Below are 14,064 nucleotides of genomic sequence, written 5' to 3' on the forward strand. Positions count from 1 at the left end.
TATTCAGTCCGTTCACATTCCATGAAATAACTCTTAATTGATCCCCCATCCTCCAGACCAGAAAATCCACCCCCACACTATCCAATCTATACAACAGGTCCTGATTTGTGATATTGACCCCGAACCCCAACCCAACCCCCCAAAAACAGATGCAAAACACCAAAAACAGTAAACCAGAATAAACTCCTATATTCATTCCAAGTAGTCCAACATCCTGGACACCCCTCCAAATAACTTGAACTCCCATTAAACCTCCCATTCCTTAATAGCCCAACTGCTCCATTTAAACATCCCCCCAGCAGCCCCCAACAGGCACCACAAACCTCGCATCTCCCACCATCCGTTCAATAAAGGCCACGACATGATGTCCCCCAGTAAAGTCCGACCTGCATCAAGTACAGAGGACCATCCAGGAAGAAGAAGAGTCAAGGAAACTGCCCAAGAGAAAATGCAACGTCCCCAATAACATCGCACCCTAACAGGACAGTCCCAGAGCCCATCTTAGTACCGCCATAAACGCCTAACACTGCCCACTCCGCCACCCCACACATGCAAATCCCCAACTGTGCACTTCTATATCGAGATTCTGCAGAGATATCTAAATGCACACAACCCCACCTGCACAGGCATCCGGCCTGCATATAACTTGCCATTCCTGAAAACAGCACATCAAATCCAACTGTAAAACACATTAGAAAGGTGAAGCATTAGACTCCAAGTAACATTGAAGCAGGATCACAGTATTACATTGTATTGAAAAACCTTTGTATAATCCTATTTATGTACAAGCTGTTGTAGTTTGTGATCATAACATGTAAAACCGTCTAGTGATTAGTGGCTACATGGCAAATAATCAGTCTTTAAAACATATCAAACACATATATGTCATCTCCCAACCCATTACGCGTTAGTGAACATGCAGGGAGGAATAAAGCTGCAGGTCCCTGCAGAGTAAAATCATCCCGTGAAACACTGCACATCCTACTCCTGCCAAAACATGAGGAAAGTTCAGTTCTCCGAGCATATTGAGCGCATATCTTTGACCTTTGGGCGAGGACTGAGTAACACCTGCAAAGAAATGACAGACTGACATCCACTAGCACACACTGCCTGGCACTACAAAAGAAAGCCAACATGTAATATATGCAAGGTGACGGGCAGACTTCCACCAACACGCCCTGCCAGAACCCTCCCAAGAAAGCTAAAACAGAAAGGCTCACAAGAAAACCAATCCATCTGGCCCTAATTCAAATAGCCATGCATGTAGCGTTGGCGCTCATTGTCCCCCTCGTAGCCCCCTCAATAATGAATATTCCGTGTTCGTCCCATGCACACTACTGTAAGGGAGAAAAACCTGCAGTCCTCCATGCCATAACTGTCACCAAAAGAGGCCAGTATTGTGTATGCAGAAGTGTTACTGTTTAAGAGGCACTCCAGCCCATCAGCTGTACTCAGGAAAATAGGCGTTCTTTAGAGGCGGTCAATCAGCTGATGGACCCAGGCCTCCTCCCAGAATGTCATATGAGGCACTTTGACACACCATAAAGGCGTATAAGCAATTACTTTTAAAGTCCCCAGTGTAAACAGGCAGTGTCATAAGAGCAGAAGCGTTCGGGATCAAAGGGACTAGCCCCGCAGTCTCCCGCCGCCTGTTGATTAATTCCTTCGGCATCCCTCGGGTGTCTTCACACAGCAGAAATCAGGGAAAGCCAAGAAAACATTAGCAATCCTCCCCTCTTGACCCTTATTAGCCGTGAACAAACAAAAAGGCATGGGATCAGGTAGTTGCGATACGCAAACTGTGTCAGGAGCGGCAAGCATGAAACGGCTGCTGTTTGAATGCGATCACCTCCGGCTACACACGTGGCGAGCACCCTCATAATAGGGGCAGAACAGAGATCGGGGCACCATCTCACCTGCCATACAGAGCGCAACTTCCAGCTCCGTGATGCGTGACCCACTCCATTCCCCAATGATCCTGCCCCCGGTCAGCTGACTGGAGCACATGACTGAGCAGGCAATGAATGGTCCTTTCTTCTAACCCCTCCAGACATCACAACATGGCCAGAACATGACGGCAAGAACGCTGAGAACCGTAAGAATGCATCCATCCAAAAAAAAACCGTTTAACTGAAATATTGAGTCAGCGCCATTACTTCAATGCCGAAAACTTAAAAATAGAAACAATAATAAAAAATTACGTTCAAACCAACACTCCTACAGTTTGTAAACATCACATCCGTGAAAAGTTAATTTTCCATCAGTCCAGTCTCCCGAGCCTTTAACCATTTAAGAGCCTCATTAGGATCTCTAGTGATTTTCTCCCCCTCAGGAAACATCAAAGTTAGCCAGTTTGCCCTGTTGAGAAAGGCTTTCACCCCCAAGGACCTCGCCAGGTCCTTGGGCTCTTTAAAGGATTTTCTAATCTCCACGACCTCCTTTGGGTAATCTGGATAAATAAAAATCCGCTTCTTCTTGTAGTAAATATTTTCAAGTTGTCTTGCTACTTTCAAAACTTCTTCTTTGATCCTGGTGCACACGAAGGAAATCAGGACTTGCCTGGCTTTACCCTGAAGGTCCATTTTCTTACCAATCCTGAATGTATTATCAATGTCCATAAGTGTTATCTGTCCATATTTGATTGAACTCTTCAAAACCTCCAGCACTTTTAAGGCCAAGTCCTCATTTTCTTCTTCCTCCAGTCCAATGATCCTTATGTTCCTGCACCTAATCCTCAAATCCAGTTCCAATGTCTTAGCTCTCCCTTTATGAAAGTCATCTTTCAAGTTCTTGTAGGCTCTGTAACTTCCCGAAATCTCCGATGACATAGAGGCACTGCTGCTTTCCAAAACTGAAACACGGCTGTCCACCTGGGCCACCTTCATAGACAAATCCTCCATAGATGCTTTAACATCAGTCACATCCTGAGCAACTTTACCCAAGTCTTGTGCCACTTTCATCAGTAGAGAGTAGATGTCCTGTGGACTTGGGATTTCTGCCATGTCTGCAGCTGATTTGGTTTTCTTCGGGACAGGGTTGTCGGCAGTTTCAATTTTCTTTTTGGAGTTCATATCTTCAATAATCCATATAAAGGAGAGGGCCAGGAGCTGCTGGTTTAAGCTGCTGCCTCTGCTGCCCGCATTCCGGAATCTCCATCTCTCTCTCTCTCTCCTGAATTGACATGCTGGGCTTGCGTAATTTCCCCAGATGGGGTGTGGGAGCACCCCTGCGCCTCTGTCCTGATCTGGGCCCGTCCGGTAGTCAAGGTCCCTTTCACATCTCGCTCCCACCTCCACCGGCCTGCCTCATAACCCCACCGATCCACCCTTCCCACTCATACGACTTGTGCACTTACCAATGTCAACAACTCGGCTAGTGTGGTGATTGCCAATATCCCGACAATTCCACAACACTGTGCTCCCTTGTAGCAACTAAGGGGCGAGTAAAGATGTTGGATGGGATTGGCTGGGGTTGTTGACTCAGTCTCCATGGGTGTCGCCTGTGTTCCACCCTACCCGGCGTCACCCGTCCAGGTGCAGTGGGAGCTTCTCATTCGGTTCTGGGGGCTGTCAGTGTCCTCTCCAGTATAGTCATCCTTTTTCCTTTCTGTTTCGGTTTTCAGTTTGAGTTTGTGGTGTCGAAGAGCCAGGTTTTTAATTTTCAAAATTTTAGGTAATCTTTGGTGGTGTTTTTTTTTGGGATGTTCCAGGATTTTGCGGCTAAGTGGTAGTAGGAGGTGCCTCCAAGTTTTTTTTAAAGTTATGGTCTTAGTTCCAGGATGATTCTGTTGCTTGACCGGAGTCTTGTTGGCTTGTATATTCTTCCTTTTGTAGGAATTCTGCTCCTTGTCCACTGATTGCCCTGTGCGTTTTGCACACTGTTTTGAAGGTGATGTGATGTTTACTGGGAGCCAGTGTAGTGTTTTTAGGGCAGGAGTGATGTGGTCTCTTCTGGATAGTTTGAGGAGTAGTCTGGCTGCTGTAATTTGAATCTGTTGTAGTTTCTTCAGGAGGTATGCTGGTATTCCGAGGTAGAGGCTGTTTGCATAGTCAATTCTTAACCTGATGAGGGCGACGATAGTGAGTGTTTTGTGCGTGAAGAAGAGGAAAGGTAGGATTATTCTTGCCGTGTGGAGGAGGAAGAGACTTTTCTTGACTGAAGCATTTATTTGTGGTTCTAAGGTTAGGGTGTTGTCCATCAGGACTCCCAGATTTTTTACTACCTTAGATAGTGATGGTGCGGTTCCCATTTCTGTTGGCCACGAGATGGCGGTTTCGTTCTTAGTCTTTGGATATGATCATGAGTTCTGTCTTTCCTAGGTTGATTTTAAGGTTGTTGGCATTCATCCAGATGAAGACTTCTTTTAGACAGTCGATTAGGGTTGAATGATCGGCTTGGGTGTCTTTGATTTTGTAGATGATTTGAGTATCGTCTGCGTAGTTGTATCATGTAATGTTGTATTTTTTGAACATTCTGATAACTGGAGTCTGGTAGATGTTGAAGGACTGTGGTGGTAGTGAGGATCCTTGTGGCACTCCAGGCGTTAACTTGTGGGGTGGATTTGAAGGGTTTAATCCATACGGTGTCTGTTCCGTCTGTTCCGTCTAGGAATGAGTTCCAGAGTAGTGCTGTCTGTTATGCCTATGTCATAGTCTTTTGGTTTGGGTGTCATGGCTAACTGTATCGAAGGCTGCAGAGAGGTCGAGTAGAATAAGGGCTGAGGTTGTGTTTGAGTGTGCGTTAGTATTGAAGTCGTCCCAGATGGATAGTAGTGCTGTTTCCGTTCCTCTTGCGGGTCTGAAACCGACTTGAGCTTGGTCTAGTAGGTGGTGTTTTTCTACGTGTTCGTGTTAGCTTGTATACGTAGGTTTCCAGGAGTTTGCCGGGTAGGGGATGTTTGAGATCGGCCTGTAGTTGGAGAGGTCTTCTACGTTGCCAGTTGTGTTTTTTAGAAGTTGTTTGATATATGCTGATTTGAAGGTCCTCGGTACAGTTCCTAATGATAGATTTAGAAGGTTTCTGTAATATTCTGCTGGTGTTCCTTGTGCGAGGATTGATTTGAAGATGTCCGGGGGACAGGGATCCATGGGTGAACCAGCTTTCTTGCTGTGTTTTACTAGCATTGCAAATCCCTCTGCTCTTATTTCAGGAACGTTTTTGAGTTTGTGCTGTGGTTCTGTTGGGTTTGTTTGGTTATATGTTGTGGTTGGTCTCTGGTTTGTCAGATGTCATTGATTTTTTTTTTTTAATTCTTAATATTTCTAAATTAGTAAGTACCCTTTTGTGATTTCACACACACTTCCTACACCCTGAGGTGACTTTAGTAACTAGGACACTGTGGACCTTAATATATCACTGTTTTCATTGAGAACCAGACTGAAGGGTATGCCAAAGATAAAGGTTATTGAACAAAACAAGAGATCACACAAATATTCTGAAGCAATGCAAAGTTAGTTAACCCCTTCCTGGAAGGAAGACCAAACACAATGTCAGAGGGAAGAATAGTCATTCAGGGAGCCAGGCTAGGCCAGTCAATTGGGCAAAAGTCTAGGTGAGCTGAAGCACTTCTTGCAGGTAGGTAAAGTCTTCCACAAAGTTTTAGAAGTATTTGTTGAAAAGAAGACATGAAATCGGGGCCACAAGCTGATTAGGCTTGTGAGGTAAAGAAGCTGATAGCAACTCTACAACAGCAACCACGACAAGTCTCAACTGAGAACAAGTGAGATTACACAACAAGAGGTAAGTTCTCTTAGACTGTACAGTACCTTTGGTTAGAACAAAAGGGCTTTGGCGGTCTTCGGTTCCTGTGCAGCTGTGCATATCCCGTGTTCCTGGGCCTCAGTCGTGGGGACAAGAGGGAGGATGTCTTGAGGACTCCTGCACTGCAACGGGACGGTCTGCGACAGAAAAGGACCAACTTCTATTCGGTTTCAGCTCTTCGCGTCTAAACAAATAGCAACACCGCGAAGTAATGGCTGTTGACATAGGCTTTCCTTATATCTGGGGTCTAGCACTCGGGTAGCTCAGGCTCGGTCAGGCTTGCTTCCTGGGAGTCTGGATGATCTTCCTGGAGCTCTTGGCCACCTTAAAAGCAACGCACAAGACTGGTGGCCTCTCCCTGGCTCTACGATTTCCAGCAGCAACTGCAGTGGAAATTCAACCAGCTCCAAGAGGATGTCCAAGTGGCTTACTTTGGAGTTGATTGGTCCCGCCAACTCAAGGGTAGAAATCTTCCTTGCAGGGCTTCTCTAGTCGAGGCGAATCCAGAGCTTCAGCACAGCAGCTGGGCTTCACTGGGCCAATCAACTCCATGAGTTGCAGCAGGCGTCTCTTCCAAGTTCTTCGGATTCCTTCGTCCAGTGGTCGACTCTGCCTTCCAAGCCAAAAAGTCCAGCCTTTTATGCAGATTTCTCCCATTCATTCCTGCCTAGCTGTCAGTCACCCAACAGGGTGGCTGTCCTTGCTGGACAGCCAGCCAATCACCTAGGAGTGCATTCCTGTCTCCCAGGAGACTAAGCACGGGAAGTTTTGGGCACCTCCCTCGCTTCCTGCCCCTGCCAGACGCCCTGGAGTCAGAGGCAGGCTTCACTTGTGAATCCCACCAAAGACAAAACGAGAACAGGGACCAACCCTGATTTCTCTTATGGTTTAAATACCTTTTTCTTGTAAGAACTACTGTTCCCAAGAATATTAAGTGGAATTGACTTTACATACCTTTTCTCTTTGTAGGTCCAGCACACACCATCTTATGTGGAGTTACTTTGTAACCCATTTTCCTACTTACTCATGTAACATTCTTTGTTACCCTCACTACTTTAAATAGCTGGTGGCAGTGGTTTAATTGTTCCTACCATTGTGCTTTTCTACCACAAGCTGAACCCTCGGCAGCAGTACAGCACCCGTGGGTGACCATTTTGTCAAAATGGCCCTGGGCTTCTTTTTTTGCCATTTTCCATTTGTGAGGTCTTTCTTGGGTTTACTCTGTGCGTTGAGAGTTGAGCCCTTCGTTTGTTGTGCCTTTGGCTGGCTTCAGCCCTGAATCCTGCCTCTGGCTCCCATGTGCCTGAAAGGACAGATTTGAGGGAGGGTCCAGAAACTCTGGTGTCCTTTGTCTCTAGGAATGCCTGAATGCAACCACTCCTGATTGGTTGGCTTTCGGGACAGCCACTCTGCTGTGATGGACAGCCTAGGCTGTGCATGAATGGGAGAAACCCGCTTAAAAGGCGAGGGATTTGGGACTAGAGGTCATTGTCAACCACTGGGAGAAATACCCGATGAAGAAACCGTGAACAAAGCTTGCTGCATCCTCCTGGACCTTTGAGTTGCCCAGGGGAAGCCCTTCTGCTGTGCTGAAACTCCTTTTTCATTTCGACAAGAGAAGCTCCGGACAGAACGACTTCTCCCCTTGGGTTAGTGGGACCAATTAACCTCACTACGAACGCCGCTGGGCCATCTTCCCCGACTCGCTGTGCAACTTCATTGCTGTAAGAACCGAATGCCAAGGGTCGAGTAATCCATAGTCGAGTGAAACGTCTGATATGATATGGCATTTGTAACTCTCATACACAAGTGTTTCAATGTGCGACGTGGTAAGGGAGGGGAAATGGGGAAGACGGAGACAATGATCCTACTAGGCCAGGTGATATTGAGATCGCACAAGTGCTGGGGAGGGGAAAAGTGTGGGGGGGCGGGAGGGGAGGGGTCAGTGTAGTACATAGGCTAACAGTAAAATAAATAAAGTGCGGCCAGCTGGTGGCAAGTGCAGACATCCGGTGTCAAGTGCTAGTAGGGGCTGTAGGGATACAGAAACAATCCTAGAGTGCAAGGATTGCCTGGGGGGCCTGTGCAGGTGTGTAACTGGCAGGGAGGAGACCAGGTCCGAGATCGGAGGGTAGCCGGGTAACCAGTGAGGTTTCAGAATCAGTCAGGAGATCAGCAGGGGAGAGGAGAGGAGAGAAGAGGGAGCAAAAGCAAAGAGGGAGGTCTTAAGGTGGTTCCGGAACAGCAAATGGTTCTCTAAGTTTCAGAGAGGCAGGAAGGTTGTTCCAGAGGGAGGACCCAGCAGAGGAAAGATATACCACCAACTCGCTGCTTAGAGAAAAGACTGACCCTGAGGGAGTTGGAGGTGGATGAACAAAGACCTTGAGAAGGAAGATATTTAGGAAGAGGAGAGTTTAAGGTATTGTGGTCCCAGGCCCCAGAAGGACTTGCGGACAATGCATAGGGTTTTGAACTTAATCCTTGCCACCACTGGGAGACGGTGCAGAGATTTCAGTCCTAGAGAGATTCGATCCCTGGGCTTGAGTCCAAGGACAAGTCTCACAGTCCTGTTTTGGAGGAGTTGCAGAGGGCGGAGAGTAGAGGCAGGCAGATTTAGGAAGAGGCTGTTGCAGTAGTCCAACCTAGAGAGAACCAGAGCTCTGGAGACAGTGAGCTTCTGGGGGAAGGAGAGGAAAGGAAGAATACCACTGAGGAGGTGCAGCTGCTAGTGTGACTTCTTAGGGACGTCAGAGATGTGAGGAGAGAAGTAAAGTGTGGAGTCGAAGATGACCCTGAGGTTTTAGCCTCCCAGGTGGGAGCATGAGGGCCAAGAGAGGCTGGCCAGAGTGAAAGGAAAGGAGGGAATGGGTGTGCCTATGTGGAGAATCTCGGTCTTACTGGCATTAAGGCGGAAATCATTGGCGGCACACCACTCCTGGATGACAGAGATGAAAGGGGAAGAAGTGGCAGAAGGTAACCTTTCAGCATAGCACTGAAAGATGGGGCAGAGAGCGGCTATGCGGTGGGCAAGAAGTGCCAGGTATTTGCTCAACGGCCAGGGAGAGAACACCACAGGTAGAGATTGAGCTAGAGGTAAGGAAGGACCCATGTTGGACCTGGGAGGGGCGATCAGAGAGGAAGGTGGTCAGCCATGCTAGGGTCTGATCGGGGATACCCAGGTTATCACAGACAGTTGAGCAGGATGGCATGGTTGACCATGTCGAAGGCAGTAGAAAGATCAAGTAAGATGAGGGCAGAAGGTGTTGGAATCGAGGTTGGACAGCAGGTCTTTACCGATGTTCAGGAGAACAGTTTTCGTGCTTCTGGCAGCTCTGAAGCCAGACTGATGCTCATGGAGACAACCAACAGATTCAGTGTGAAGATTAAGCTGGGAGATGGCCAGCTTTTCCAGGAGTTTGCCCAGGAAAGGATTGATGTAGATGCAGTAACACCTCCTGCTAGAAGCTCCAGGAGTCTATGAATGCTCCAGAAGCAGGCCAGCCATATCCTGCGTCCCCTCACCAGAGTGCAGGACCCAAAGAGTGAAGGAGGCCCAACTGTTATCTGAGATCCGCCACAGTGCTGTTTGCGAAGCGCTGAAACCACAAAGTGCTGCTGAACCGAAAATGGCATGTAGCTGCCGACGACCTCCCAATTACTGCTGCAGGAGCCCCCAAGACATCCTTCCTCTTCCCACAAATGAGGCTCAAACACAGCGTCTGCACCGCTGTAGCAAGACAGAATCCAGCTGGACCACTCTTCAAACCAGAGGTACTGTTTAGGCTTGGGGTACTTGGCTTATTGCCTTCTTAGCATTTCTCAGTTGGGAATTGCATTCGCTTACGTTTACAGTTGAGTCCAACTCTTGTTCTCACAGGCTTAACAGCTTGTGACCCTACAATTGATGTTCTACAACTTTGCGCAAGACTGTTTCTGAGCTAAGAAGTGCCTCAGCTCCATAGACTGTGTTCCAATTGACTTTGTCTGTCCTGTCTCCATGAAGACTCTTAAAGTCCATTGACATTGATATTGTTTGTCCCTCATAGGCGGTAGCTTGTTAACTGTTCCTGCTGGGAAAGGCTCGTCTAGATTTCATTGGAAGATGTAGTTGTCCACACATTTACTAAGAACCTGTTTATCCCTTTCCTTCCTTAAACCTTTCCTTTCTGCAACCTCAATCTGCAAAGTATATAAATGCCATTACTGTCCTTGTGGTTGAAGTCACCTCCGGGTGTAGAAATTGTGTAGGAAACATCGAAATATTATTCACTAACTTGTTTTGATTCTGAAAAGTAATTTTAAAGTATATTTACCTTTTTACATGACTTGCATTTTTAAAGAACGCTTAATAAAAAAATGGATGTTAAATTAATAACTATAACCGAAACAGTCGTTACTTGGCTACTTGTATTTACAAATTTAATTTGTACAGCTCACATTTACCCCTCTTGAGATAGGCCTGGCTGCTCAGTTACACTGTCAACTTATGTTGTACAGACCTATACCAAAAGGTGGGTTACCCAATACCAAGCAGATAAGTGTTGTGCAGTCTCAGTGTGTCTGCATCAATTCTTAACCAACACAAACGTAATATTCAAAGCATGTGACTCCAAAACGGGTCCAAGTTGCAAACATATTACAGGTAAGTAATATTTCCCATTTGTTGTCCCAGATGGAGTACCCTCATTTGACACATTATGGAAATGTTTAGAATGCAGAAGACGCACCCTAAATCTACTAGAAATAAAGACTCATAATGGAAAGTGCAATAAACAAAACTCAAACTTTTTGATCTGATTGACCCAGATAACCCTCACTAGTAATACCCCTGCATTCATGATTAGATGCACACCCAATCATTTTGTTAAACGGTTTTGTCCTAGCCAGTCCTTTTTAAATTGAATGATGCCATCATGGACCTTGTATTGTAGTCTTACACAAATTAAATAGAACCACTTTAAAGTAAAAGTGAAACACTAGCCATCAAAATGATCTAGTGATGAATTAGTACATCAAATAATCTTATTGTTTATCGTGACACAAGCATTGCACTACAAACAAACTTATTTAGCTAACTTAAAGGAAAATGTCCAAATATAAAAGTTAAATAACAATTGCCAACATATATATCTTTTGCATATAGGTAACTTCATTTATTAATGTAAAGAAAATTCTCTGATCCAAATGTCTGTTAGAAGCCGATAAGCTTTATAAGTGATTGCATCTTTTTAATGTTCTGTCAGTTTGTAATTTTATTTTAATACTGTTGTAGGCGGATCAAATGAATAAGATTGTGGAAGTTCTAGGAATACCGCCAAATCATATGCTGGATCAAGCTCCAAAAGCTAGGAAGTACTTTGATAAGCTACCGGAAGGAATGTGGACAGTTAAGAAAAACAAAGATGTGAAGAAGGTAATTGCTTGTTCTCAGTAATTGGGACTGATTGGCCATTGCAGAAAGTAATGAGCTACTTTCTTCTGTTCAAGGACTAATTTTTGGTGATATTAAAAATTCAATTACATAGTTTCAATGTGTGCATTTGATTTGTGTGAAGTACGTTGAGCTTTACCACGTTAAACACTTAGTTTGGGGATGCCAGCTTTTTAGTACAGTTGCATTGGTGTACATTTCCTTTCTAAAAACCTTGACTTTTTCACAGAACTCTGCTCTTTTAACCTGATTAATCATACATCTGTGCCTTATTTATTATGCATGTGTCCATTTTGCACTCGTCCCGTGTCGGTTGTTAACTAGAATGTCTTGCATTGCTGCCTTAGCGTAATGCTAGTCGTAAACTGTGACTCACTGAGAGATTGTCATTGTTGCTGTTTCCACTCAAGGATTATTGACCTACTAATATATTCTTTTCTTATTTTGCCCCACTTTATCACCATCCAGAGATTTTCTGGTGTGGTAGTTCTGTTAGTCCATTGGAATGCCTATACTGCACGTCTGGATGTTTCAAAGGTGCACGTTCCCGAAGCAGGTTGCACTTTTTGTCTCCTTGTATTAACTAAGGCTGGTGGCAACCCTTGTGTTTTTTGAAGGCTGCATGCTGCTGCAGCCATTTTGCGATTTGAGAAACAATGTTGGTTCCCTACAGGTCCCCATTAAAATGCAAACTTGGCTTGCAAAGTCCATTGACCCACCTCAACGAAGGTGTGCTTACCTTTTGAGAATAGCAACAACTGTGTGTGCTTTATAAGGGTGCTGGTATGGTTTTTCAGAACCTACTGTGGTGATAAGTTCTGAGAGAGCCAACTTAGTGGTCATTTGTTCAATTAGTGGTCAGTTGGAACTAAGCTGACCTGTCTAATTGGCTGTGGGCAATATGACACAAACTTTAAACTGTCACTTTAGTGCTCTATTAAAGGTAAACTGCTTTATCAGCCACACAAAAGGGAATACTCCAACAGCATGCCAATCTAATGCTGGAGAATAGGTTACAGATAAGTAGCTGTTAGGAACGTTTTCTCTTTGAGCAGTGTTTCCTCCATATTCTGTGGACGCCCCCAAACTTTCTTTTTTAAACCTTGCCCTGATTTTGTACAGTGAAGTTGCTTCAGACTGTCAGTACTGGGAAAAGGGTTACCCTTTTTCTTTTTACATGTTATCTGTTTTGGGTAACTTTCATATTGCAAAATGCATCTTCCAAAGCAGTCCAATGGGTATGGTTTATCACCCTAGACCTACACTTGAAGGATTATTGGTTACTTTTAAATGTGCCTAAAGACAAGCTGGTGGCATCAGTTACATTTTTACCATTTCTCCAGCATAGGGCCTGGCATGGATTCACATGCTCATGAATATTCCCCGTCGTTGGGCCGGTAATCCTTGGTAAAAGAAAAGTTTCACTTACAAACTGTGCTTCTCCTCTAAACCAATCACTGTACTCTGGATCATACTGCCCCCGCCAATGACAGGCATCTCCCTAAGCCCCTCCTCTGGCAGCCATCCTCAGATTTTTACCGCACGTTCAAGTGTTGGGTGTCCTTGAGTTTTGCTCAGTGTGCTACTTGTAGATTTTCTTTCCTTTTATTGACGGAAAGTTTCTATTTTTGTCAAAAAAGAGCCTGTGCACTTCCTTCCATCTGCCGACACTGGATTACGGAATGGGTTTGTGAAGGACAAACACCTTCAGTGCCTCTACTGTCTTCATCCGGACCACAAAGGAGAGTGCCACATCTGCCTTGGCTTCTCCAAGAAAAGGATGAAGGATCGACACAGTGGACTGATGGCGTGACTAAACGCCAAGACCTCTGCCCCATGCTCCAAGCAGGGCCATGCCTCACCCTGGACTGGCCGGTCCGAGGAGCGGCCTTTTAAGTCCTTTGAGGGCGCCTCATCCGTGGGGGCCCAAGACAAGGCAATCACTGAGTGCCGTTCCATCGGGGTCGCGCGCAAGCGGGTCCCGCAATGGGCAGGGCACATTCAGTACCACCATCCCCCTCCATTGCAAGCCATCGATTGAGCTCATCGAAGAGAAAAGTGTCCAACCCAAGCTGCGGGAGAAGCCCAGGACAGAGGCAAAGGTGGCCAACCTGCCAAAGAATGCCCATTCGGTGCAGGAGAAATCCTCTTCAACGATTGAGCTAGTGGATGCTCTCTCGAAGGCCAAAGGGGCTGACCCTGTGAAGGTAACCCCTACTGCGCCCCTGGTGTCGCTGCCTCCGAGGCGGGAGACCTGTGCAGGGGTGGTGGCAAAGCCTGCTGGCACATCAGAGAAGAGGATGCTGTCTCAGAGCCCGGTCCTGACCCCTCAGGGTGCCAAGGGGGGGGAGGGGGAAGAGTGATTAAGTCCCAGGCCAGCCACAGGCCATGCCCCAGGCCATGGAAGCTTTGTCCACGGACGGCGGGGGTCCCTGCAGAGCGTCCACGAGGACGACTGCAGCAACAACGGCGCAGGCCTAGTGTTCCGACCATGCCAGCTCAGCCGAGAGATGTATCCTTGGACGTCCTATCGACCCTGCACACCTTGGTGTCGGAAATCCAGAAAGGGATGCCACAGGCCCCAGTCTCCATGCGGCTCGATCAGCTGCCGGCTAAAAAGAGTAAGCACCATCCAATGCCCCTGTATCAACCACAAACGGGTATGGACACGGGTACGACAGTATCATCGCGGTGGCCGGTTTTCCGCTACCAAGGGTGTCCCCACCAGATTGGGGGTGGAGGGGTTGTTTCATTCCATGGTCACCAAAGCTTCCGAGCTTTTCCAGCTTATGCCCGTGGAAACCACAAAGGAGGGTTTCCTGTAGCAGAGGCACGAGGCCAAGAGGAGAACCATCATGGCAGTACCCTTCCTG

At 46.5% G+C, this 14,064-nt stretch overlaps 1 protein-coding gene across 1 annotated transcript in view; it reads left to right on the forward strand.

Moving 5' to 3' along the window:
* The window catches only part of LOC138452392 (dual specificity tyrosine-phosphorylation-regulated kinase 1B-like), a 526,499-nt gene that overhangs the window by 377,631 nt on the left and 134,804 nt on the right, over positions 1 to 14,064 (forward strand). The window contains exon 8 of the mRNA XM_069604969.1: positions 11,033 to 11,173. Coding sequence (XP_069461070.1) covers positions 11,033 to 11,173 — 141 coding nt within the window. The remainder of the gene's footprint in view (positions 1 to 11,032; positions 11,174 to 14,064) is intronic.

Source organism: Ambystoma mexicanum, chromosome 1p (genome assembly GCF_040938575.1).
Source record: "Ambystoma mexicanum isolate Mex_15411 chromosome 1p, UKY_AmexF1_1, whole genome shotgun sequence".
Lineage (NCBI taxonomy): Eukaryota > Metazoa > Chordata > Amphibia > Caudata > Ambystomatidae > Ambystoma > Ambystoma mexicanum.